Source organism: Gorilla gorilla, chromosome 8, assembly GCF_029281585.2.
Source record: "Gorilla gorilla gorilla isolate KB3781 chromosome 8, NHGRI_mGorGor1-v2.1_pri, whole genome shotgun sequence".
NCBI classification, from domain to species: domain Eukaryota; kingdom Metazoa; phylum Chordata; class Mammalia; order Primates; family Hominidae; genus Gorilla; species Gorilla gorilla.
The window spans coordinates 109,343,327-109,370,234 of record NC_073232.2 but is presented as its reverse complement, the minus strand read 5'-3'; the positions used below and the strand labels follow the sequence as shown (position 1 = coordinate 109,370,234).

Below are 26,908 nucleotides of genomic sequence, written 5' to 3'. Positions count from 1 at the left end.
GAGGGCTCTCAACCCTGGCTGCCCTGTGGAATCCCCTGGAAGCTTTGAAAAATCCCAAAGCCCAGGCTCCCTCCCTGATCAATAAAATCAGAATCTCTGGGGTGGGTCCAGGCAACAGTATTTTTTAAGTTTCCCGGATAGTTCCAGCGTGCAGCTGAGTTTGAGAACCACTCTCTTATCCAGTGCTGTGCCACTTGAATGCACGCACAAATCGCCTTATTAAAGGCAGATTCTGATGCAGCAGGTCCCGGGGGCTGGGTGCGATTCTGCATTTCTGTCACTGCCGGTACAGCACATCTTCTTACCAAACTTTGGGTAGCAAGGCTTTAATTTACCTGGCTTGTTCTCCAACCTGGCTGTGTTCTCAAACAAAGAAAGATGAAAATGGGAAATATTGGCTGGGCTGATCAAGACTCCATCCCCCCAGCGCCCAGCTCTGGTAACTCTGAGTTGGAGCTCAAGCTTAGAGTGGAGGCCTCAGGCTCCCCAGGCTGGAATCAGATCTAGGGATGTTACTACCCCCTAGATACTCAGGACAGGAGCTGAGAGCGTGATCAGGAGGCTCAGGCAGAGAGCCGTGCTTTGAGGCGAGCCTTTGTGTGCACACTGTTGGATCATGGCATGGCTGTGCTGGCTTGTAGGTACGGCCCAGGGGAGTGCTCTTCACTCATATTAGCGTGCCTTCCTCCAGGAGGCTGGCAGAGGGCAGGTGCATCCTTCTCCACAGCTGTGCTGCCATCGTTATTATCAGGAGGCTTGAGACTTGCAGACATGCAATGTGACAAATGCAGGGATGGAGACGGGGGAGGGCCCTGGTGACCATGGGGAAAAGTGTTTGTTTGGGGGAACAGGGAGGCAAGCAGGAGGATGGTGAGAGGGGGCTGCAGGAGATGGTCAGAATTTCCTTCTGGGGCTGTGGACCTTCCACCCAACACTGTCACAAAGGCAGGCTGGGCCTGGTTCAGGGACCTTTGTCATTTGCTGGAGAACAGGCCCCCTGGAGGAATGACAGCTGTGTGTGAGGCTGGGCTGGGGGGTGGTGGTGGCAGGGGGCTTCATACACTTATCCAGTCCAGTCAATCTTCAAGGGGATTGGTACCTGTTTTTTTTTTTTTTTGATTGTTTTAATAGACCTTATTTTTTAGAGCAGTTTTAGGTTCACAGTAAAATTGGGCAGAAGCCACAGAGATTCCCAATTTACCCCATCCCCATTCCCTCACAAGCACAGCCTCCCCTGTTATCACATCCCCCACCAGAGCTGTACATTTGTAATAATCAATACATCTATGTTGACACATCATTATCACCTAGAGTGTGTAGTTTACAGTAGGGTTCACTCTTGGTGTTGCAGACTCTATGGGTCTGGACAAATGTCTAATGACATGGATACACTGTTGTAGTATCACACAGAGTGGTTCCCGTGGCCTAAAAGTCCTCTGTGCTCTGTGTATTCATCCGTCTCTCACACCAACTGCTGGCATCCACTGATTTTTTTTTTACTCTCTCCATAATTTTGCCTTTTTCCAGAATGTCATACAGTTAGAATCATGCAGTATATAGCCTTTCATTCTGGCTTCTTTCACTTAATCATATGCATTTCAGTTTGACTTGATAGTCCTTTCCTTTCCTTTCCTTTCTTTTTTTTGGGAGGGTTGGAGTCTTGCTCTGTCACCCAGGCTGGAGTGCAGTGGCACGATCTCGGCTCACTGCAACCTCTGCCTCCTGGATTCAAGCGATTCTCCTGCCTCAGCCTCCCAAGTAGCTGGGACTACAGGCATGCACCACCATGCCCGGCTAATTTTTGTATTTTTTTTTTTTTTAGTAGAGGTAGGATTTCACCATTTTGGCCAGGCTGGTCTAAAAGTCCTGACCTCAGGTGATCCACCCGCCTCAGCCTCCCAAAGTGCTGGGGATTACAGGCATGAGCCACCTCATCCGGCCAGCTCATTTCTTTTTATCACTGAATAATATTCCATTGTCTGGATGGTCCAGAGCTTACTCATCCATTCACCTACTAAAGGCCATTTTGGCTGCTTCCAAGTTTTAGCAGTTAGGAATAAAGCTGCCATAAACACCCATGTACAGATTTTTGTGTGAACATAAGTTGTAACTCCTTTGGGTAACTCCAAGGAGCATGATCACTGGATCATATGGTGAGAGTATGCTTAGTGTTGTGAGGAACTGCCAAACCATCTTCTGAAGTGGCTGTACCATTTCATATCCTCACCAGCAAAGGACAAAAGTTCCTGTTGCCCCACATTCTTGCCACTGGCGTTGTCAGTGCTCTGGCTTTTGGCCACTCTAAGAGTGGTGAAGGACCTGTTTGTTAATGTCAAAACATCGCAGACCCCTCCCAAGGGCTAGTTTTGACCTTTTTGGTACCCAAAGATAATCATCAAATATTGATTACATCCCACCTCTATGCTAGGCATAAAGTAAACATCCATGGCCCTTGCCCTTCTGGAACACAAGATTAAATGAAGGAGATAGATATTAATTACATAATTTCATAAATAATTGATTGATTAAAACTATGGTAAGTGCTGGCTGGGCATGGTGGCTCACGGCCATAATCCCAGCACTTTGGGAGGCTGAGGCGGGCGGATCACGAGGCCAGGAGTTTCAGACCAGCCTGACCAACATGGTGAAATCCCATCTCTACTAAAAATACAAAAATTAGCTGGGTGTGGTGGCATGCACCTGTAATCCCAGCTACTCAGGAGGCTGAGGCAGGAGAATCACTTGAGCGTGAGGGGCAGAGGTTGCAGTGAGCCAAGATCGTGCCACTGTCCTCCAGCCTGGGTGACAGTGTGAGACTCCATCTCAAAAAAAAAAAAGTACGTGCTAAGAAGAAAAAGCATGGGTACAGTAGTTAGGAAGTGACCAAGGAAATACATCATGTTTTTGAAGAAGACCTTAGGAGTCCAGCAGTGCCTTTGAATCTCTATCTTACTTGTCCACAAGGGCATCTGCACCCACATGGGAGGTATAAGAAAAGTAACGCTGGGCGTGGTGGCTCACACCTGTAATCCCAGCACTTTGGGAGGCAAAGGACGGTGGATCACGAGGTCAGGAGATTGAGACCATCCTGGCTAACACGGTGAAAACCCGTCTCTACTAAAAATACAAAAAATTAGCCGGGTGTGGTAGCAGGTGCCTGTAGTCCCAGCTACTTGGGAGGCTGAGGCAGGAGAATGGCATGAACCTGGGAGGTGGAGCTTGCAGCGAGCCAAGATCGCACTACTGCACTCCAGCCTGGGCGACAGAGTGAGACTCTGTTTCAAAAAAAAAAAAAAAAAAAAGAAAGAAAAAGGAAAGAAAAGTAACAGTGGCCGGGTGCAATGGCTCACGCCTGTAATCCTAGCACTTTGGGAGGCCAAGGCAGGCAGATCACTTGAGGCCAAGAGTTTGAGAACAGTATGGCCGACATAGCAAAACCCTGTCTCTACCAAAAATACAAAAAATTAGCCAAGCGTGGTGGCACTCGCCTGCAATCCCAGCTACTCGGGAGGCTGAGGCATGAGAATTGCTTGAACTCACGAGGTGGAGATTGCAGTGAGTTGAGATCGAGCCATTGCACTCCAGCCTGGGTGACAGAGCAAGACTCTGTCTCACAAGAAAAGAAAAGAAAAGAAAAGAAGAGAAGAGAAGAGAAGGGAAGAGAAGAGAAGAGAAAAGAAAAGGAAAGAAAAGAAAAGAAATAGCAAGAGCTCCTATTTATTGGGCCTTAAACCACCAGCTATGACTGTTACTTTCTCCCATTTTACAGATATGGAAAATAAGGCTCCCAGAGGTAAAGCCCATGGTGTTTAACCCTCATTCACTCTACACACAGTGCTAGGGGTGCATGAGGATACCCAGATATTGCAACAGCTGTGTGGCCTTTGTGGCTCTGCAGCCCAGGTGGGGACCCCTGGTCTAGGGATGGAGAGAATGAGGCAGGCAGCAGGGTGCCTGGCAGCACCAACCCTTCCCTGGGGGAGAGCATGGCTGTGGGAGCTATTCTCTAGAAGTTGGAGAAAATTTCCACCCCTTCTAGAGAATCAGGAGTTGGGCCAAATTGGATGCTAAGATGAAGGCTCCTGAGCCCTGAACAGTTTCTGATATTCACAATGGTGGTCAGAGCCACCCACCCTCTGCCTGTCTCCCCCAGAATTTGGCTGCAGCCACCACACCAGGAGGTGTAGGTGCCCTCTGTGTTCAGGTTTTGCAGAGCTGGCCATCACTTCCACAACTAGGTGAAGACTGGGGCCGGGAGCCCTGGTGTCACTCCTGCTGAGGGCTCCTGGGTGGTGGCCCAGAGGTGTGCCAAAGACTGTGAGAAGTCAGGGGCTGATGGCCTTGGATCCCCCCTCCAAGCTGCTCCCACCACACTCTTCATTCTCGGAGGCCTCAAGGAAGCAGTGTCAAATGCAGCTGCATGTCTGTAAGGGACTTCTGAACGAAGCCTCTCACCACACTCTTCATTCTCGGAGGCCTCAAGGAAGCAGTGTCAAATGCAGCTGCATATCTGTAAGGGACTTCTGAACAAAGCCTCTCACCACAAGATTCCAATGCCTGCCTCTTTGCCTTTCAAACCTACAGGGGTTTGGAAGGAGTGACAGTTCCTGAGACACTCATAGGAATCCTGGGAGACAAGGAGAAGTCCCCAGGCAATGTTCATCGCAGACAGGGGCTGACATTCCACACTCTCTGCAGCATGGCCGCTCGGGGAAAACATGTGAACCGTATGCCATTTTTGATGAGAATATGTCTAGAATTTATTATACAAGCATCTAAGTTCTAAAACAGAGGGCCCTGAACATAATTTCACCTTTCCTTGATGACTCAATGTCAACATTATGAATGTTCACGATCGCACTCTGCTTTCCAGGCTTTCACCTCCTCCCTCCAAGTTCATCCATCAAGTGTCACTGCCGACATACATACACTTCCAGAAGCCTCCCCACACACTTGCCCGTCAGTTTGAAGATTCTAATGTGCTGTGCCTGTGTAGCATAATGGGTTAGCTTGTGGGTTCTGCAGTTAGGCAGCTTGGGAAAGTTACTATGCCTCAGTTACATTATCTGGAAAATAGGCATGATCAGAGTACTTTTAATAAAATAGGCTTTGGCCAGGTGCAGTATCTCATGCCTGTAATCCCAGCACTTTGGGAGGCTGAGGTGGGAGCATCGCTTGAGGCCAGGAGTTCAAGACCAGCCTGGGCAACATAGTGAGACCCCTTTGCTACAAATAAATAAATAAATAAATAAAAATATTTAGCTGAGCATGGTGGGGGTGTGCCCAGAGTCCTAGCTACTCTGCAGGCTGAGGCAAAAGAATTGCTTGAGCCCAGGATTGCCTGAGCCCAGGCTGCAGTGAGCTACAATTATGCCACTGGACTCCAGCCTGGGTGACAGAGTAAGACCCTGGCTCTATAAACAACAAACAAACAAACAGTAGACTTTCTTTTTTTAGAGCAGTTTCAGGTTCACAGCAAAATTGAGCAGAAAGCCCAGAGAGTTTTCATTTACTCCCTGCCCCCTCCCACATGCATTCTCTCTGACTATTAACGTCCCACACCAGAATGGTGAGAACATGTGTCTCATGAGGTTGTTTTAAGAACTAAATGAGGCCGGGTGTGGTGGCTCACGCCTGTAATCCCAGCGCTTTGGGAGGCCGAGGAGGGCAGATCACAAGGTCAGGAGATCGAGGCCATCCTGGCTAACATGGTGAAACCTCGTCCCTACTAAAAATACAAAAAATTAGCCGGGCATGGTGGGTGGGTGCCTGTAGTCCCAGCTACTTGGGAGGATGAGGCAGGAGAATGGTGTGAACCCAGAAGGCGGAGCTTCCAGTGAGCCGAGATCATGCCACCGCACTCCAGCCTGGGCAACAGAGCGAGACTCCTCTCAATAAATAAATAAGTAAATAAAATAAAAAATAAAAGAATTAAATGAGATCATGTATATAAAAGATATAAAATACCTAGCACAGTGCCAGGCACATAGTAAATGCACGATAAATGTTGCCACCACCACTATCATCACCACCACCACCACCACTAATAACAATCGTGTGTTACACAAGAGCCAGTCACAATCATTCATGTCTTAGGAGTAAAGTGAACAGTTTTTGTGCAAGGATTTGGATTATGTCCAAATGCCCTCTCAGCACCTCTCTGTGCTTGCATCTGTGTCCAGGCAGGCAGCGGGGAGGTCTGACTTCTGGAGAAGTGGAAACTGGGGAAGGATTCAGCTTCACCCCATATAGAAGTAGCTTAGTGATGTGCACTGCACTCAGCACATGCCTCTCCTAGGAGTCTAAGGGTGGGTCCCTTGAGGCTCATAGAGGAGCTATCCTGTCTTTCTGGGTGTGTGTTATGGATCAGACTCCTGTAGGCTTTGGAGAAAGAAGAGCTGAGTAGACAAGGTTTGATGTGTGGGCCAGATGGGTCAGGTTGAAGGTGGCTGGGATCCAAGGTGAGTCTTCAGCCCTGAGCAGAGGAAGAGCCGCCGGATGGATTCAGAACCACGGACAGCTCCCCAGACAGCGACTCCTTGTGGTTCCTCGCAGCTCCTCTAGGCTTTTGTTGTGGCCACCTGCAGATCACCCTCAGCCAACTGGAAACCTTCCTTGCTCCTGTAACAGTCAGGGCTCTGTGTTTCTGCCTGCCTGGAAAGTAGTTAGGGTCTTATTCCCTTTGAGCATCCCTGTCTGTGCATGTGGAGGGGGCCTCAGGGGCTGCAGATATCCTGGGGAAGCTGACCTCTTGCTATTCCAATCCCTCAAGCCTCTTCTTTCTTCTGAGAAACTCCTGAGGCCAAGACTGACAGGGTGTGACAGCCCCGTAGAAGACTGAGGTGTGGAAGAATGGGGCATGGTCTTTTTGGTAGAGAAATGGACCCCATTTCCCCTGAGGAAGAGGGAATGAAAATGCCCCAGGGACCCAGTGGTGCTCTCCTGGCCTCCTTGGTGGGCTGCTCCTGATATGACTTCAAGTCAGACGTCAGTCTTGACATTAGCAGTCCTGCCACGTTGGTGGGGCTCCCAGCTTCTCCCTGGAGAAGGTTGGATTCGCAGCCCCTCTGCCCTGGTCACTTCTCTGAGCAGAGCCCCTTCCCCCAGCACAGCCTGGGTTATACTTGCCCAGCCCTGTCACTCCTCTCCTCAGTTCTCTCTCTTTTCAAACCACATTAAATCCTGCCTTTCCCAGCCCCAGGCCCACCCGTGGTCCTCAACCGGGAGAACCCAAAGAGTCTGCCCCTCGAGCCTGGATGAGCTTTCCTGAGAAAAGTGATGCGTGTGAAGGGTGGCCTGCCTGCTGCGTAGCCTGTGCATTCTTCAAAATACCCTAAAACCCACCTGGCTTGAGCCAGTCCAGCAAAGAGCAGTATAGTAGGTGGTGGCACTGACCCTGCAGAACGACTTCTCCTGAGATCGGGTACCAGGCCGTAAGCCCGGGCTGGGAGCGTGTGAGTAACTGCCCTGTGAAATGCATTGCTGTGACAGAAGCAGACCAATTTGCCAAATGCCATTTTTGCCAAAAGCCAATTTGCCCCAAAAGTCAATTCATGGAATGGCCAATTTGTCAAATGACCAATACGTCAAATTGACTTATTTCTTTTAACTATTTGGTGTGAGTCGACTGGTTTGCATTTTGTCTTTATTACAGCAGTTTAAGAACTGTTCCATTTGTCTCTGCCCCAGCTCCGGGTGTTTGAACTATAGTGAACCCGCCCCAGCCTCTTCCTACAGAGGAACGGTGGAGCTTGGAGTCTTCCTACAGGAAGTGCCTGGGGTGGGGCAATCTGACTGTCCTTAAAAGGCTATTGTGAAGGGAAATGGGAAACTGCCCACCTAAAACCAAACTGTTAAAGGAAACAAAGAAATTTAGCAAATTGATCCTTTGCAGAATTAGCTGACCTGTGACTTAGCTTCATGTGACTTGGAAGGTGTGGCTGAGTGTTCTTGGGCCCCCGCTGGGGATGCTAGTGAGGGTATTGCTTTTCTCTCTCACAGTCATCTCTATTTTTTGGCAGGGGGTAGCGGGGAGCTCCTTGCAGGCAACGATGTCCTGTGATCATCTCTTTATAAAGACTTGTAGGAGGCCTCAGTGCTTGGTTTTAGACCCAGGAAAGGCCACTCTGCTCCCAGGCTGTTTTATCCATAGACTTGCTAAACTGTGTAAGATACCATTCCCCGCAGTCCCCCTAGTTTGTGAGAAGCCCGGGGCCCATTGGTAGCAGATGCAAAGGGCTTTGCAGGCTGCACCTCTCTTTTGTTTGATATTTCTACCTATTTCTGTCTTTATTCTTTTTACTTCTTTGATTTCTGTTTTCTCTATTTTACAACATACCCTCATTGCTTCCTGCAACAAGGCAGAGAAGGCATTTGGACCTACTCTGAAGGCTATTCCATTGGCCTATTTCCCATACTCCAGCCCTGGCTCTCCCAGATCCTTGCTCCTGTAGTTCTACCCCGTGACCTGGAAGTCTTGTCCCAGAGCAGGGTGCTGTGCCTATTCTCCAGGAAGACACAGAACCTGAACTGGCATTGCTGTATTAGAGACTCTGGAAGATGCAGCATCTTCACCTGGCAGAGTCAGATACTCACATCTGCACAGTGCCCATTTTCCCATTTCTGCCTCTGTGTCTGCTGGAAGCTGGCCCCAGTCCCTCCTCACTGTTGGCTGGGGATTGTTTCTGCCACACTGTCCTCCATGCAGTTTCCTCTCAGCCTGGGAATCTCCCCACTGCTTAAAATTGTGAGCCTGGCTTCTTGGAGTATTTGTCACTTGGCAGATTTTTTCTGCATTTGTCTCCTCCAGCAGGGACTGGAGAGGGAGGGCACTGGCATTTGTTGAATGCCTACAAAGCACCAGGTGCTGGAATCAGTGCTTCCCATGTTACTTTTTAAAACTTTTAATTGAAGTATAACATATATTCTGAAAAGTGTGCCAATGAGTATACAGCTCACCACATTTTCTCAAAGTGAACACACTCATGTAACCAGCACCAGATCAAAAAGTAAAACATCATGAGTTCCTAGAAGCCTCCTGTACCCCCTTCCAGCCACAAATCCCTGCACCCCCCATCCCGACTAACTACAATCCTGACTTCCAACAGCATAGATTAGTTTTGCCTATTTTGAGCTTTATATAAGTGGTACATATGGTATTTAATCCTCGCAACTCAGCAAGAGGGAGATGTGATTAACCCTCCTCTACCCATGAGTAACCAGACTCAGAGAGGTTAAGTAACTTGCCCAAGGTCACACAGGCAGTAAATGGTAGGGCTTGGAGTCAAGCCCAGGGTTTTCCGGCTCCAAAGCTCATGTCCTTTTCTCTATACATCAATTCTTTGTCCTCCTGCACCACCTCCCCTGCCCCCACCATTGTGTGTCTGGCCTGGGAACCTCTGAAGTCACTGGTCCTAACTGTTCCTTGTAGGTGCCTGGGACAGGAGCCTTGCCTCTCATACTCCCCGGTGCATTCCCGCCCAGGACTAGCAGGTCACCAGGGGCCTCCAAGGTCTCCACGCCCAGCACCTGGTGTTGAGTAAGCCTGGAGGCCTCGCCCTGGTGTTCACATGCAGAGGGGCCTGCATTCCTCTGCCTGCTTCATTCACCCTCATTGCCTGCTGCTGTGCCCTTGCCTTAGTGGCTGGGACTCATGTCTGCCACTTGCAGTAGGTACAGTTGAAGGACGAAGCTGGTTGTGTCTCCTGTGTGCCCCTGAGCCTCTCGCTGCTTAGTGGGACTCTAGCCTCTGAGCTGCTGTTCCTTGGCAGGGCTGAACTTTCACTTCAAAGCAGGGCTGCCTTGTGGGATGTGCCCCTGATATCTCTGTTGGGGGAAAGCATGCTCAGTAGCTGCATAGCAAACAGCCGGGTTCAAGGAAATGTTACCCTGGGTGCTTTTATGTTGCGGCCATTCAAGGCTGCTTAATATCTCTGCCTGATGAGGTTTCTGCAACATTAACTCTGGTGGTGGTGGAGGGAGAAGGAGGGGGCTGCCACAGGAGGGTTTGCGGCTTCGCGGTGGACAGGGAAGGGGTGCACCTCTCCAGCTGATGGGACCTGGCACATGCTGGGTGCTCAGTAAATGTGGGTGGGATGAATAAGGGCAAAGCTCAGACCCCACCATCCACAGTGTCAGGCCCCCAAACCACCTGCAGGAACTTGGACATCAGGAGTTCCCTGGGACCATGTTGGCTGTTCCACATTTTATTTTATTTTATTTATTTATTTATTTATTTATTTATTTATAAATTTTTGAGATAGGGTCTCACTCTGTTGCCCAGACTGGAGTGAAGTGGCATGATCACAGCTCACTGCAGCTTCCACCTCCTTGGCTTGACAATCCTCCCAACTCAGCCTCCTGAGTAGCTGAGACCACAGACACACTAACACACCTGGCTAATTATTTAAAAACATTTTTGTGGAGACCAGGTCTTGCTATGTTGCCCAGGTTGCCTCAAATTCCTAGGCTCCAGTGATCCTCTTGCTTCGGCCTCCCAAAGTGCTGGGATTACAAGCATGAGCCACTGTGCCCAGACTGTAGTTCGATAATTGAAAAAAAATCTCCAGACCTCACAGAGCATGTGTGAGCTTTAATTCCATGAATCTTATCATTCTCTTAGGAGTGGGAGAGGTGGTAAAGGAGAGGGAGCAGTCATTTCTTCAGTCAGAGTCACAGAGCTGTACCACTCAGGATTTAGTAGTGGCAGTTGGAAGCCTCACGGACAATACAACTGATTGTCACCCACTGTGTGCCAGTCTCCTCTTACAAACTTATGTTACAGAAAAGGAAACTGAGGCCCAAAGAGGCATCAGTTGGTGCTGAGCTTCGTTTTGAATCCAGGCTGCAGCGCTCTGCTCCTAGACTAGCTACTGCGCCCTGAGATTTCCTTTAGGGAAGCTCGCTGATCTGATGACCCTGCCATCCGCTCCAGCTGGTCTGGCTCAAGGCAGTCAGGGTTGCAGAGAAGGGGAGCAGGAGAGCACCCAGGATTAGGAAGGGGAACTTGCCACTCAAAGGACCGCAGCCAAGCCTAGTGGAGGTGGCAAAGGCAGCTCCCAGGATCTATCCTGTCCTGTGTGTTTTTTTTTTAAGAGATGGAGTCTCACTCTGTCACCCAAGTTGGAGTGCAGTGTCATGATCATAGCTCACTGTAACCTTGAACTCTTAGGCTCAAACAATCCTCCTGTCTTAGCCTCCGAGTAGCTAGGACTATAGGCAGGCATCACCATGTCTCGCTGATTTTGTTAGCTGTTTGGAGAGATGGGCTCTCACTCACTATGTTGCCCATGATGATCTCAAACTGGCCTCAAGCCATCCTCCCACCTCAGCCTGCCGAAGTGCTGAAATTATAGGTGTGAGCCACGGCCCCCAGTTCCGTCCTGTATTTTCACAAGACAGAGAAGTAGAGGACCAGATTAAAGGAAACTGGGCTTGTGGCAGGCGGGACCCACTCCCCCTTCACTGCACCAGTGTGGTCTCTTTGACACCACTGCTGGGTCTGCTTTGCACCCTGGCCCTGGCCCCTACCTGAGCTTGAACTTCTGGAGAAGATGAAACAAACAGATTCACACTGAGAATTAGCTGACTGATAAGCTTTCTACTTGCATCTTCTGGGAGCACCTGAGGTTTGTGAGCGGGCAAAGCCCTGGCCTCTGGGTTGAGGCCCAAGGCAGCACAATGCAGGTTCTTATCATCGAATGCTCTCCAGAACCCACCTTGAAGGTGAATTAGACCTAGTCCCTGACCTGGAGACAGGCGTGCACACATGCAGTATGCACACAGGGTAGATCTGGGGCACTTGAGTGTTGTTTCATGGGCTGGAGAGAGCAGGCAGGGAGGGGTACTTGCAGAATTAATTCCCCTTCTACGTGGGAGGCATAGGATCTAAAGGGAGGTGTGAAGAACCGGCAGAGACAAAGGCGGGATGGTCCAGCGAGATCCCAGGAGCATCTCTGAGCAGCATGTGCATCCCAGCGTCCCACCCATGGGTATTGATAGCCTCCCTCCTGCCAAGCCATCCTGCAGCAGGGACCTGGAGCACAGACAGTCCTTAGGAGTCTGTCTCCCATTCCCTGGCCTGAGCAGGGAGCCAGGGCTGGGACTCCTGACCTCCTGGCCATGCTGGAGATGCCAAGTCTTCCTCTGCTGTGAGTGCTGGAGCTGATTCACCGGGGAGCCCCACACCTGCTCCTCACCCGTGCCCTCAGGCGTCTTCCATGCAAATTGGCAGAAATGCAGGAAGGGCCTGTGGGACAAATGTAGTGGCTGGTCCCTGCCCCCCACCAGCCCTGTGGGTGCCTTTTCTGTTCCTCAGGAAGGCAGGCCTTGGTGAGCTGCAGCTGAGGGGTTGGTAGCTGCTCTTCCCTCTCTCCACTCACTAGGGGTGTCTGTGTCTAAGTCTCCCCACCTCAGCCCCCAAAGAATAGGAGTTGGCACCTCCAACCCTTGCTTTGAAATGCTAACCAGTACAGAGGTTATAATCTGGTTTGCTTTGGCTCCAGCTGGGGACATTAAAACATTTTACACCTTTCCTCTGCTGGAGGCAGCACTTCTCAGACTTGAGTGTGCACCTGAGACACTGAGGGATCCTGCTGAAATGCAGGTTCAGACTCAGGAGGTGGGACCCAGAAAATCTGCTTTCCTATCAAACTTCCCGGGGATGACGATGCTGCCAATCCACCAGGTGCCAGGGACTCACTTGCTGAGTTATCTGCAGTGGAGTCCCGGGCAGCCACTTATAGATAACAGTCGTGTGAGGCTGCCCCGTGCTGGCACCAGCTACCAGTGGGCACGCTGAGTGTGTGACACACACAGCATGTAATCCCATCCTCCCAGCATCCCTGGGAGGTCAGTATTGTTGCAGATGTTGGGAACTAACTGTGGTCCTGCCAGAGGTCATGGAGTGGGTTGGCGGCCTTGAGCCTCAGCCTCCTGACTCCCAGGCCCTGACCCTCCCTCCTCCTCCCTACAGAGCCCAAAAGACAATTATTAAAGTGTGGGCAATGGCAGCCAACTCTGCCAGTCCTGGCTGAGGCCCCACACTCAGCTGTGGTTAAGCCATATGATAATTATTCCCATTTTACCATGAGAAGACTGAGGCTTGGGGGTTAGAAGATGTGCATGAGGCCAGAGCCTGAGTCCTTAATCCAACCATCTTCTGACAAGGATCTAAGCCCCCAGATGAGGTGCCCTGGAACCCTTGGGGTGCCCTGGTTCAAGGTAACCACTCAGGCTGCAGGGGGCCGAAGGGACAGGCCAGGCTGCCCAGAGCTTCCATGTGGCATGAAAGGCAGACAAAGTAAGGCCTGTGCCCTGCAGTGGCGCCCGAGTGGGCAGCAAGAACCCAGAGCCCAGTCCAGCCTTGACGGGTGCCCAGCAGCCCTCTGTGTACTCCCACCCCTGCCCCCACTGCTAATCCCCTTAGAGGCTGGTCTGCCAGCAGTGACCAATCAGTTTAGAGCGTGAAGGCAGATTAGCAGCCAGAACATGGGGTCTTGACCTCGGCTTCCCCAACCCCTGCCTCCTCCAGCCCTGGGAGAGGATGGGGGGATTGGCAGAGTGTGCAGGAGGAGGGGCAGCCAGAGCGGGGTGCCTGGGGATGGTGCCAAGTCAGGGTGTGGGCCTGGCAGCCCCCTTGTCTTCGGGGCGGGCGGCCGACTGGGGTTGCCCGATGCTTCCAGGCCAAGTGGGGGCTGCTCTTGGTGGAGCTTGCCTCCTGGGGTGCTTGATCTTGGCGATGGGGTTCATGCTTTTTCTGCAGGGCCCTTGCCTCGAGCTGGTGTGAACTTGGAACCACTTGAGGGTGTTGGTTGTTAATATCCTGAAGGATGTGTGAAGGGAAGAGGTGCGATTGTTACATCATCCACAATAACAAGTGCTTGCTCGTGCCTGCCTTCCCCTTCTGAGTCTGCATCTCACTGGGTCTGCAGCCTGGTTAGGCAGAGCAGGTACAAGTGGCCGCAGCATAGGTGGGGAGCTGTGGTCTCTCGCCATGCACAGCCAGCCTGTCTGGCCCTGAGCTCCTGCCTCTCCCTTGGCCAGTCCTAACTACTTGTTTTGGCCGGGAAAATGGAGAGGGATTAGAGCAGAGGACTCATGTAAGGATCCATTTTAGTTCATTCAGCTAAAAATTACTGAGTCTCTGCAATGTGCCAGGATACAAGGGAAAGTGAAGGAGAGTGTCTGCCGGGAGGTTATGGTCTGGAGATGGAGATGGACGTTCACCAGAATCAGTACTTCATCACATTCGGTGCACCTGTATTTTATTACAAGCCTGGGTTGTGCCGAAAAGTAAAAGTGGGGGTGCTGGGAGCCTGTTGCAGATAGAGCAGCTGACTCAGGCTCAGGGGAGGTGTTTGTAGACTGAGGTGTGAAGGATAAATAGCGTTTCCTGGGTGAAGGTGAGGGAAGAGTATCCCAGGCAGAAGCCACAGCAAGTACACAGGTCCTGTGGATGTCAGGAGGGGTCTGGGAAACTGGAGGAATGTCAGCAGAGGTGAGGGAGTAGGCAGGGGCACCTCTCGCGTCAGATCCTGCAACATAAGTGCCGCTTTCCATCCCCATGTTGCAGATGAGAAAACCGGGGCCAGAGAGGTTACATGACTTGCCCGAGACCACACGGTTTAAGTGAGTGGAGCCAAGTCTCCCCTGTGACACCCAGCTGTGGGCTTTGTCCTCAGCACCCTGGCCTCTCCGTGAGTGCTCCCTGGACCAGCATCCCCGCATCCCCCAGGTGCTTGTCAGAAGTCTGGGACCTCGTCCCGCCCTTCAGCTTCTGCCCCAGCCCTGTATCTCCCCAGCGCTGTCCTGGGTCTGACTCTGGGGATCTGTCATGGTGCCCTCGTCACTGTCCTGCCCCTGCCCTCCTTCTGAACCCCTGTCTGGCTCCGCTTCCCCGGGCTGGAACAGGCCCTGGCTGCCCTTGGCTTGACTGTTTGTCCTTCCAGTCGCAGATCCCGCCCGCTTCCAGGACGGCAGTTCTCAGGGTGTCTCATTCTGCCCAGACACATCCCGGCCATCTCCTCACTTCAGGGCGTTTGACAAGGCCGCGTGGGAGGAGGACGGGCAGGAATGACTGGGTCTGAGGGAGATGAAGGTGGCCCAGAGCTCCTGGAAAACTGATGGGGAAAGGCTTAGGTGGTGCTTTTGGGGGGTTTCCACACAGACCGGGGCAGAAGACATGATAAACTTTATTTCAAAGGGATTTGGGAAAGATGAGACAAGTATTGGCAAGGTAGGAAGTCAGTTGGAGCAAAAAGAAAAAAAAAAGAGAATAGCTTTGTTCTACTAGTTTGCGATGTGGTTGAGGCATCCAGGTCCAGGGAAGGCTTCTGGCGCCCCCTCGTGGGAAAGCTTGAAACAACAGAGCCTTAGGGTTGCTTAGGCTGTGCTTAAGGCAGGGACAACAGCCCGCATTTCTTGAATGTTGCTAAATGGAGGTTGTGATTCAGAAGCTTAAGTACATCAATTCACAATCTTCTCCAAAGTCCCACGTGGTAGTTATTTTACAAATAGGACACCTGAAGCTCTCAGGTGCAGAACTTCTCCAGGTCCATGGTTGGTCAATAGCAGAAGCAGGAGCTGAACCTGGTCCTTCTCTCTGCAGGTGCAGGCTCCTTGTACCACCCGCTTTGCTGCCATCAGGCTGCATTTTCCTGAGGCTTCCAAGGTTCACCTGTTTTCCTCTGGCCTCTCCTGGGGCCCCAAATTCACTTTCCTGTCTTCATTTAAACGATGAGGGCTGCTTCTGGCTGTGGGCTGGCTGGCCAGGGTGGGGCAGTTCTACACCCAGCTTTGGGCCATCTCTCATCTCCTGATGGCTGTTGGCATCACCTGCTGCCTGCCTGCCTGGGGGTTGTGTCTTTCCTCTTTAAGCTTTGGTGCCCCAGAACAAAGCCCGAAAGATGGTCAGAGCTGGGCGCAGTGCCCGTGCCTGTAGTCCCAGCTACTTGGGAGGCTGAGGAGGGAGGATCACTTGAACCCAGGAGTTTGAGACCAGCCTGGACAACATAGTGAGACCCTGTCTCTACAAAAATATTTTTTAAAAAAATTAGCCAGGCATGGTAGCATGCGCCTGTAGTCCCAGCTACTCAGGAAGCTGAGAGAGGAGAATCACCTGAGCCCAGGATTTCAACAGTGCAGTGAGCTATGATTGAGTGACTGCACTCCAGCCTGAGTGACAGAGTGAGATGCTGTCTCTAAATAAATAAATAAAATAATTAAAAAGATGGTCAGATCACAGCCCTCTCTGTTCTATCCCATCACTCTCCCCGGCCTGTGTGAGGCTTCTCCCAGCTGACACTTGCTTCCCAGAGCCTCTGCTCCTCCCCAGTCATACCAGGCTCTCTCATGCCCCAGCGTCTTTGCATAGACTGGGCCTGCCTGGAGTCGGCCTCTGCCTTCTCCCTCTTCCCTACTTAGTTGCTGGTGTGAGTCCTTATAGAATTGCATTTGCTGAATTGTACTTTGATGCTATTATAAGAAACAGGCACTCAAACCCCATTAATTATAAGGATCTAGTGTTATTGATTAGGCTACACTGTCATTTTTAATAAACACCCCTGGGAAAATTCTTGCCTCGTCTGAGTGCCACACCAGCTGTACTCCTGAGAAGCTGATCTTTTTAGACTTATACGTGTCCCGTGGGCGCTGTGAACTGACTGGCTCTCCTTTCACGTTGGCTCTCAGTGAGAAAGCTCAGAGCCCCGCTCAGCCCAGCCTGGCATGTGGTCACATGGTACATGCATTCTTAGTACCCGCCATTGATTCCTCCTCTTCTCTGTGCCTCATTTTTCACTCTTGCTCTCTTGCTGTTTTGAAAATCCCTATAAGCCACCTTAAAGGCTTTCTAGAACAAGGTTGGGTCTAAATCGATAAGCAAATCAATACGAATAAAAAAACCTTCCTTGCAGGGTTGTGGTGAGGATTAAATGGAATAATGAATGGATGTGAGTGCCGGCCCAGCGTTCCTTCCCAGGCTTGGCCAAAGGGTGAGTGGTCGGCTGGGCTGAGATGAGGGTCCCACTGGAGGTCCCACCTTCCTGACTCTGTGGACATCCTCAGGCCACCACTCCTTCCTGCCTCCATCTGGCTCTTAATGCACGTGCTCTCATCTCCCTGAGTCCCTGTGGGTCAGCAAAGGCGGAAGGCTGTGTCTCTCTTCTCCCCAGACCCCGTCTTTCAGTAGGTGTATGGCCAGCAACTTTCCTCACCTCCTTTCTGGGACCCCAAATCCTCTAAAGAAGCAACCACCTCACTTGATGTGTGTCTTAGTCTGTTCCAGCTGCTATAACAAAATATTGTATTGGGAGGCTGAGGTGGGTGAATCACTTGAGGCCAGGAGTTTGAGACCAGCCTGAGCAACAAAATGAGACCCTGTCTCCACCCGTAGAGGATCTGTAGTCCCAGCGCATCTGTAGTCCCGGCTACTCAGAAGGCTGAGGTGGGGAGGATCGCTTGAGCCCAGGAGTTCAAGGTGACAGTGTGCTATGATTGTGCCACTGCAGTCTGGCCTGGGTGACAGCAAGACCTTGTCTCTAAAAAAACAAAAACAAAATGCCATAGACCAAGTGGCTTATAAACAGCAGAAATTTATTTCTCACAGTTCTAGAGGTGGGAAGTCCAAGATCAAGGTATTGGCAGATTTGGCGTGTGGTGAAGGCTGCTTCCTGCTTCATAGATGGTGCCTTCTAGCTGTGTCCTCACACGGAGGAAGGGGCAAGGCAGCTCTCTGCGGTCTCTTTCATAAGGGCACTAATCCTATTATAAGGATGGAGCTCGCATGACCTATCACCTCCCAAAGTCCTCGCCTCCTAATACCATCACATTGGAGATTAGGTTTCAACCTATGCCTTTTTTGAGAGGAAACGATCATTCAGACCATAGCAATGTGTCTTGCAGGCATGTGGGTGGGTCTGCACTGGTGAAGAGCTTAGAAATCTTCTGCTCCAGCCTATGAATTGGACAAATGAGGAAACTGAGGCCCCCAAAAAGGAGAAGTGATGTAGCCAAGTCTCTAACATGATTTCAGCCCATTAACCTCGAGCCTAAGCATGCCCCTCCCTTCCTCAGGGTCATGCCTCAAAGCAACGCTGGATGAGTCATCAGTTGTGCGTAACCAATGACTTCAAAACACTGCGGCTTTCAAGAACAAACAATAAACATCTCACAGTCTCTGTAGGTGGCTGGGTGGTTCTGGCTTGGGGTTTTTCACGAGATTGCATCACAATGTTGGGGGGTTGTGTCATCTGAAGGCTTGGCTGGGGCTGGAGAATGCACTTCCTTGATGGCTGGCTCACAGGCTTGGCAAGCCTGTGCCTGCTGTTGGCGAGAGGCCTGGGTTCCTCTCCATGTGGGCCTCCCCAGAGAGCTGCTTGAGTGTCCTTATGACCTGGGCTGGGTTCTCCCAGAGAGGGCAAACCCAGAAGGAACAAGGAGGGAGCTACAGTGTCTTTTATGATCTAGTCTCGGAGGTTATCCATTACCGTTTCCATCATATGTGGTTCTTCAGAAGTAAGTTACTGAGTCCTGCCCACATTCAGGAGGAAGAGAATGAGCCTCTGTCTTTTGAAGGGAGGAATGTCAAAGCATTTGTGGATGTCTTTTAACTACCACAACCTCCCACGTACACACACCAGTCATACGAAACCACATGAGATTCCCCCAGCCTGCCTTGTTCCTTCCTGTCTCTGGGTTTCTGCACAAGCTGTTACCACTGCTTAGAACACCCTTTCCTCATTTTCCGTTTCTGTCTGGGATACATCAACTCTTTAAGATCCGGTCAGAGATCACCTCTCCTCCCCCCAGCGGACTTGTTCACTCACTTCTCTGCACTCTCCCATCTCTTTGGCAGTACTGCTCCTCCAGCCATTGTTGAAAGCTGGCATGTACACCCCATGAAAGCAAGTCTTTGGGGGTCCCCAGCAGACCATCAGCTTTCAGTACACATTTCTGGGGTGAAGGATTGAAGGTCCACACACTGGTTTCCCATCTGTGCCCTTTTCTGGGCTTGAGTGCTCTAGGGTGGACCATGCACCTGTGGTTAGCTCTGCATCCACAAGCCCAGCTCGGTCACTGGTGCCTGTGGGCACTCCAACAAGGTGAGTTTGGTTTCATGTTGGGCTCCCATGTCAGCCTGGGCTCCTGGTTACTGAGGAACTCGCATGACCATGAGCTCCAGTGTGGGCAGTCTGTTGTTTACCTGTGTGGCCTGTACAGCCCTGCTCTAAATCCAGTAATTTCCCTGCCAGCCCACTCTGCCCAGTGGCAGCATCCCACTTAGGAAGATGGAGAGAACAAGTCCACAAGTCCACAGACCAGGAGAACCATCAAGCCATTAGGGCAGGCACCACCAGGGTAGCAATTTCTTGTATGAAGCAGAGACACTAAGAAGAGGATGTGGCAGCCAAGGAACTCTCTAGGCAAGGAAGAGATGATAACAAGGATTAGGCAGGCAAAGACTGAAATGCGCCTCTCAAGACATATGGGGCTGGGGGAGTTGCTGCATAAAGACAGGCATCGGGGAGTAGGCCACTGGGGGCCCTCTGGGGAGTAGCCTAAATGGGCAGAATTTGGGGAATGTCTCCAGGAATACTGACAGACTACACAGGGGAGCTGGAGATATGGCACAAGTAACCAAGATCTAAGATGAAAGATGCCATGGGGAGAGCAGGAAGGGAAGGTGGGGCCGGGCGAGTGCGGGAGGAGGAAGCTTCCCCCGCAAGAAGGGGAGATGCCTCAGGGATAGCAGGTGGGACGGCTCTGGAGGAGGGACAGCTGTGTCTGTGCTGCAGGCTTGAACCATCTCCCCTCCAGGAGATGGGGCCTACATCCAGGAGAGAGAGAGCAAGAGAGAGCAAGAACGAGGGGCACTGATGGTGCCAAGGCCCCTTCAGACACGGGCACCTGGCTGCTTTTCTAAAGGCTGTGAGGGGACAGGACAGAGGGGCTGGGTTTGGGGGAGGGAGCGCATAGATGTTGGTGCCCACTCTGTGGGGACGGGAAGGCAATTGCCTTGCCAGGCTTTCATTTTTCCCATTTTGTACATGAGGAAACTGGGCTCGGGAGGGGAAGGGTGCCTTGCAGATGTATGGCCAGGAGGGCGAGGGCCAGGCCTCGAACCCCAGACTCCTCCCTCCAGCTGCAAGTCCCCAGCCCAGAGAAGGGGAGGTAGCTGGGGACTGAGCTCCCTCCAGGACAGGGTGCATCTCTCCAGTTCCATCATTCATTCATTCATTCATTCATTCAACAAATGCTTGGCGAGTGGCTGATGTGGGCCAGGCACTGTCCTAGGTGCTGGGGTGCAGCAGCAGCTGGTCCAGTGCCTTCTCACAGTTCTAGTAGGCAGTAGGAGCCCACCTGCCTCCTACCTTTCTGACTCAGGGCTCTGTGCACACCGTTGGGTTTCTCACCAGGGAAACCCAGACAGGGCAGTGGCGGCCTTGACAGTTCAAGGGGCAGTGTGCGGCGGGGCAGGGGGCTGTGGGCTGTGTTCTCGGACCCTGTGGGGTGAGGGGCTGAAAGGAAGGGCACTGTCAAAGCCCATGGGCCTGGCCCAGGAGGAGGAGGTGGGGCTGTGGAACTGCCTGGCACTGGGGCCTACGTCAGGATGGTCTGCTGCTGGTTGTTCACCTTCAGGACCCCAGTGTGTCTGGGGCAAGGCTCTGGGGCAGGGAGCCTGGGTCCAACCCAGGTCAGTTACTTCACATCTCGGAGCTCAGTTCCCTCCTCTGTGAAATGGGCGCAATGGCAGTTCCTACTCCCAGGGCTGCTGCACAAGCCAGGGCTCTGGGACCTCAATGCCTGGGTTCAAATTCTGGAGCCACCACCCACCAGCTGGGTTACCCTTGAAGAAGTTGCTTAGCTTCTCTGAGCCTCCCTTTTCTCCTTTGTATAATGGGGATGGTGATAGTATCCACGCCACGCTCCTGGGAAGTACTCAGGCAGTGCTGGCCTGGGGGGAGTGTGGCTGTGAGTAGGAAAAGCTGACCTGGAAAGGGGTGTTTGCACATGTCTGTGGATGCCAGGGAGGCTGCTGAGAGGGAAGAGAGGCAGGTGGACAGGTCAGAGGCCCGGTCCTGACAGGGAGTGGAGTAAGGGCCCCAAAGCTGGCCTGGCAGTCACCGAGGCTGAGGATTTGCAGTCCTGACAGCGCCCCCTCCCCTTGCAGCAGGGCATTCATGGGGAGGTGTGAAGTCCTCAGTGATCCCAGCCCCTTGCGTGCTCCTGACTCCCTGCGGCCTAGGCTCTCGGAGGTGCCCTGCTGCCTGCAGTCCCCAAGAGCACAGGGTTTGGAGTCAGGCCCTGCCTGGAGCTAAAGACCTGGGTGGGCCACTGGCCAACTGGGTCACCGGAGCCAATTCTGTCCTTCCTGAGTCAGCTTGCTCAGCATAAGACACAGAGCGTAAGCCCCAGGCGCACCCACCACAGCCAGCCCAGGGTGCCGTCCCTCCCACCCGGTGCCAGACAGTGGTCATCAATCCCCCTCCAGAAGCACCTCTGTTGTATGCCCCTTTGCGCCCTGCATGATGCTGTGGGGGTCTGAACTGGCCTCTGTGGGTCTGGTGGGCTGACCTCTGTGGGCATTAGGCTGTTCTTGTATTGCCATAAAGAAGTGCCGAGACTGGGTAATTTATAAGAAAAGTGATTGACTTGGCTTACGGTTCTGCAGGCTGTGCAGGAACCAAAGGCATCTACTTCTGGGGAGGCCTCAGGGAGCTTTTTCTCATGGCGGAAGCCTGAAGGGGAGCAGGCACTTCACGTGGGAGAGTGAAGGAGAGGGAGAATGGAGGGGGAGGCACCACACACTTCAACAACCAGAGCTCCCAGAACTCACATGCCATCGAGAAGTCAGCACCAAGCCAGGAGGGATCAGTGCCCATGACCAGATCACCTCCCACCAGGCCCCACCTCCAGCACTGGGGATTACCATTCAACACGAGATTTGGGCGGGGACAAATATCCTAACTACATCAGGTGGGGTCTGGCAGGGCTGATCGTAGCTGCCCCAGGCTTCTCCTTCCAGCTGCAAGCCCCGAGCCGAGAGACGGGGAGGTGGCTGGGGACTGAGCTCCCTCCAGGACATGGTGTGTCTCTCCAGTTCCATCATTCATTCATTCAACAAACGCTTGCTGAGTGGCCACTGTGGGCCAGGCACTGTCCTAGGTGCTGGGGTGCAGCAGTGGCTGGTTCAGTGCCCTCCAGCCCACCTGCCCTGCTTCCCTGACTTATCACAGCACTCTGCAGGAACCTCTTTTCTGACCGGTGTTTTCTCTCCCTCTGGCTTTATCCTCCCAGGGACTTGAGTGAGAACGCCATCCAGGCCATCCCCAGGAAAGCTTTTCGGGGAGCTACGGACCTTAAAAATTTGTGAGTACAGGCCTGGGAGGGAGAAGGGTGTGGGGGCTCCAGGGCCACTCCTGGCAGCATCCTCGGGGTATCCCCGAGCGAGCCGTGTGGTCCAGGTAGCCAGGGAGCTGACCTGGTCTCTCAGAGGGCTGGTGCCAGCATGGTCTTCTGGAATAGTCTGGGGTTGGAGGAAACAGGCAGTCCTTGCCTCTCCCTTGGTTGTGATTCCATATGAGAGCCAACAGAGGGGGCCCTTGGGGACCTGGTGAAGCGTGTTATCAGCGTGGGCAATGTTCTCAGTCCATTTCGGTGGCACAGTGTCGGTGCCCGCCTCATATTTGGGTTGGGAGAGCTGGGTTTGAATCTTCTCTTCTAGTTACACATACATAAGGCCGCTGCAAGTCAGTGAACATCGCTGAGCCTCGATATATTGTTCTGGAAAATGGGGATACTAAGATCTACTTCACAGGCATGTTCTGAGGTTTAAATGAAACATGGAAATAAATACACTTTGTCAAATGCTATTTAAATGTAATGGCTTATTATTATTACTATTCAAATTTATTCTGGTCCAGGCTTACCACCTCCCTGAAGTCTGACTACAGCAGGGATGGCAAATGCCTGGCATGCTTGTCACACACACCCCCAACCTCGCCTGTGGCACACATTGATAATCAGTCACTACATTCTTTCCCACAGAGCTCACCTCACAGCTTCAGTTTACTCTGACAGCAGCACTCCAGGTAGCCACCTCTAGTCAACCTCTTTGGTACTCAGGCTGAGGTCTGTTTGCCAGTTCTGGATGCCACTGCTTTGTGACTCTCCCATTTTCCAGCTGCCAGCACCCACTAGGTGGTCTCCAAAATGTGTGCGTGTGTGTGTCTGTGTGTGTGTGTGTGTGTGTGTGTGTGTGTGTGTAGGGGGGTGCCTGCTCCCCAGGGGATATGTAAGGTTGAGTAGAAGAATATAACTTTTACTTATATTTATGATTTTAACTGAAAATTAGAAAAAAAACCCTTAAGTTTTTACTAATGTTCGCTATTTGGATTGACACATATACACATAACAAACGGCTAGGGGTGCACCTCTTTTGAATGAATGGAGCACATGGTCAGAATGTTTGGACAGCCTTACTCTAGGCAATGTGCCCTTCTCTCTACAACCGTCCTTTGCTTCACAGACAGCTGGACAAGAACCGGATCAGCTGCATTGAGGAAGGGGCCTTCCGTGCTCTGCGGGGGCTGGAGGTGCTGTAAGTAAAGCATGGAAAAGGAAGGAGGGGTGTGGAGGGCCCTGCTAGGCAGGTGCCAAGTGCCGCAGCCTAGGCAGCGGGCGTCAGGGAGACAGGAAGGGGGACACCTGCCCTCCTAGAATCACCTCGGAGGAGGGGAGGACAGGCACTCATGGGGTTGTGCCTGCAGCAAGTAGTGTGCCCCAGTATAACCTGCTCAGGATGAAACCCAAGGGTTTCTGGCACTTGGCCTGGAATGCTTCTCCCTTTCTCCCTGCCTATCCAAACCCCACCTTTCTTCCAAGCCAACCCAAGCCTGGGACGCGTCCCATCACCCGCCCTGCTCCATCTCCCTATCCTACCAGCCTTGGAGTCTATGGTGCTGTCGGCTCACAGTCACCGTCCCAGCTCAGGGCTTTCCTGTGGGGTGGGATATGCCTCATGCTCTTCGGCTTAGCCCCTCCATGTCCAGCCCTGTGCTGGTCACTTTAAGGTCGAGAGCCTCCCTGTTCGTTAGCAGGGCGGCCCTGTCCCACATCATCTCCTGCTGGGCAGGTGCTAAATGACTCTGGTTTTTCCCATTTAGGACCCTGAACAACAACAATATCACCACCATCCCCGTGTCCAGCTTCAACCATATGCCCAAGCTACGGACCTTGTGAGTCAGCTGGGGCAGCTGGGAGCGGGGCAGCCAAGCCTGGTTGATGCCAGGGGGTGGGTGGGGCAGGAGGTGAAGGTTTTGCAGACAGGTCATGGAGCTCATTCTCCCTCAGACCCCCAGAGGCCAGCCCAGGCTGGGGGCTTCATGCTGTCGGAGGCAGAAGGAGTTATGCAATTGCAGGGCATCCAATGCCACTTAATTTGGTTTTTCCTTGGAAAACAAATGATTTGTTTTTGTGCTTGAAAATGAGACAGGTGGTTTGGGGCAGTGAGCCTGTGCGAGGTCATTGCGATGACCTGGGCTTTGCTGGATACATTCCGGTCCAGCTGTGCCCAGAGCATGTGGGAGGGGAGGGGCAGCAGCGGGATCTTCACGGGGCTGTGGATAATCCCCGGGTTGGAGCTGAGCCGCCTACTTGACTAAATGTAGACTGTGTTTGGCTTGAACACAGCACCGGGGGCAGCCTCCTGCCTGAGATTGGGGTTCCCACAATCAGGCTGGGCTGGGGGATCCAGATGGGTTGTGAGCCATCCTGTCCTCTTGCAGCCGCCTGCACTCCAACCACCTGTTTTGCGACTGCCACCTGGCCTGGCTCTCGCAGTGGCTGAGGCAGCGGCCAACCATCGGGCTCTTCACCCAGTGCTCGGGCCCAGCCAGCCTGCGTGGCCTCAATGTGGCAGAGGTCCAGAAGAGTGAGTTCAGCTGCTCAGGTGGGTGCAGACCCCTGCCGGGCTCTCAACTGTCCGGCGCCTCCTGCCCTGCCTCTTGTTCCCGCCCCTAATCTCGACATTAATACCTGGTCTGCCCATCACCTCCTGACCCCGCCCATCACCTGGCCACACCCATCACCTCCTGACCCTGCCCATCACCTCCTGACCCCACTATCTGCCCCTCGTGCCCCATCCATCACCTCCTGACTCCACTGTCTGCCCCTCCTGCCCCATCCATCACCTCCTGACTCCACTGTCTGCCCCTCCTGCCCCATTCATCACCTCCCATTCTCACCATGGCATTTGTCTCTGCATGTCACTTCTTGCCTCCTCTCCTTTTCCCTCCTGTCCCCTCACTGCCTCGTCCACTCATCACCCTCTTTGTTCCACCCCGATCTCTTTCTGGTCTACTCAGTGCCTCCTCCGATGTCCTCTGGGCTCCTTGCCACTGCTATCACCCCTTTTTCCATCCTCCAATCGCCTCACCTCTGCTGCCTTGACAAGTCGTTGAATTAGGCCCTCCAAACTTGGCTCCAAAAGAGGTGGGCCTCAAAGCCCACACCCTTTCACCTTCCCCCTGGGGTTCTGTCATAGCCTCCTGACTGGTTGCCTACATCCTCCCTGGCCCCTGGCTTATACTACAGCCAGAAGACCAAAAAGAACCCGCAAGTCTGGGAGGTCACTGTTCGTGTACTCACCTGGCCGTCAGCACTGTGTCGAGAGTCTGAACTGCCCTCAGGCTCTGCAAGCTTGGCCAGGGCCAGCGCTGCCTCCCCTGCCTCCTGCTGCCTGCAGCTCCCCCAGCTGTGCCTGGCCTGCCTCTGCCCCTTCCTGGTGCAGGTGCCCCCAGCCCTGGCCTCACAGGCTGCTCCCCTGCTGGACACACCCTTCCCTCCTTGTTGTCTGCCGACTCCTCCTCACCCTGCAGGGCCCAGGGAGCCTTCTGTGATCCTACATGAGGTCCCGCATTGTGTTTCTGGTGCATCCTCAGCACTTTGTCTTTGCTTGGCACAGGAAATGCTTGCTGAATGAATGGACAGTTCTCAGATTTGTGACAGAGGATTTAGAGGCTGACTGTTTCTCCCAAACCCGTGGACTGGGCCTGCCAGCCACACAGAGCTCTGAAGGAAAGCATCTCCTAGGCACAGCCTTCCCTCCTCAGTGTGAGGCTCTTGGCTGTGGCTGTCACCTCCTCCATTGCACTGGCAGACACCCAGTGCAATGGGTGGGCTTGAACACCGCTGTGCTCAGCACTGCTGTATGTGTGTGTGCATGCAGATGTGCGTATGAGTGTGTGTACCTGTGTGCGAAAACCTGTGTTCATGTCTCATGTGTGAGCCAGGACTGCCTCTGCATCATTGCAGCTGCCACAGTTTTTAGGAATTGGAATGGGTAAATCACTTGGACAATTTTTATTTTGAAATGAAACCTTTTCCTTTGCATTTGGAAGACCGTGGTTTCTATTTTCAGACATGAGTTTCTCCTCTGGAGTCTGATCAGCCTGGCAACCCTTTTCCTTTGAAGGCCACTGTCACAATATGCCAGGAATCCATGTAGCTTTGTCTCATTTGGTCCTGGTGCCCACCCTTTGGGGCAGCCATGGAAAATATTCGAAGTTAGAATGCTGGTGGGGGTATCAACTGGCTCAACCACTCTGCAGAACTGTCTAGCAGGATCCACTAAGGCTCAACATCTGTCCACCCTGTGACCCTCCAACTCCTACTAGGTGTGTGCATTTTTTTCTGCAAAAATGTCCAAAAATATTAAAGGCAGCTTTTTCCATAATAGCCCAAAATTGGAGACAACCTGAATATCCACCAACTAATTATGATGTATCCATATAATGGAATACTACTCAGCAATGAAAAAGAACAAACTACTGATACACACAGCAACATGGTGAATCTCAAAGATTGTATATTAAGCAAAAAAGCCAGACACAAGAGAAACTACTGTTTC

General features: G+C 52.3%; 1 protein-coding gene across 3 annotated transcripts in view; it reads left to right on the top strand.

Moving 5' to 3' along the window:
* Positions 1 to 26,908, top strand: part of SLIT1 (slit guidance ligand 1) — a 188,211-nt gene that overhangs the window by 97,836 nt on the left and 63,467 nt on the right. For all 3 annotated transcript variants that reach the window (XM_019035188.4, XM_055352623.2, XM_055352624.2), the window contains 4 exons: positions 22,297 to 22,368; positions 23,528 to 23,599; positions 24,165 to 24,236; positions 24,786 to 24,949. In XM_019035188.4, coding sequence (XP_018890733.3) covers positions 22,297 to 22,368; positions 23,528 to 23,599; positions 24,165 to 24,236; positions 24,786 to 24,949 — 380 coding nt within the window. The remainder of the gene's footprint in view (positions 1 to 22,296; positions 22,369 to 23,527; positions 23,600 to 24,164; positions 24,237 to 24,785; positions 24,950 to 26,908) is intronic.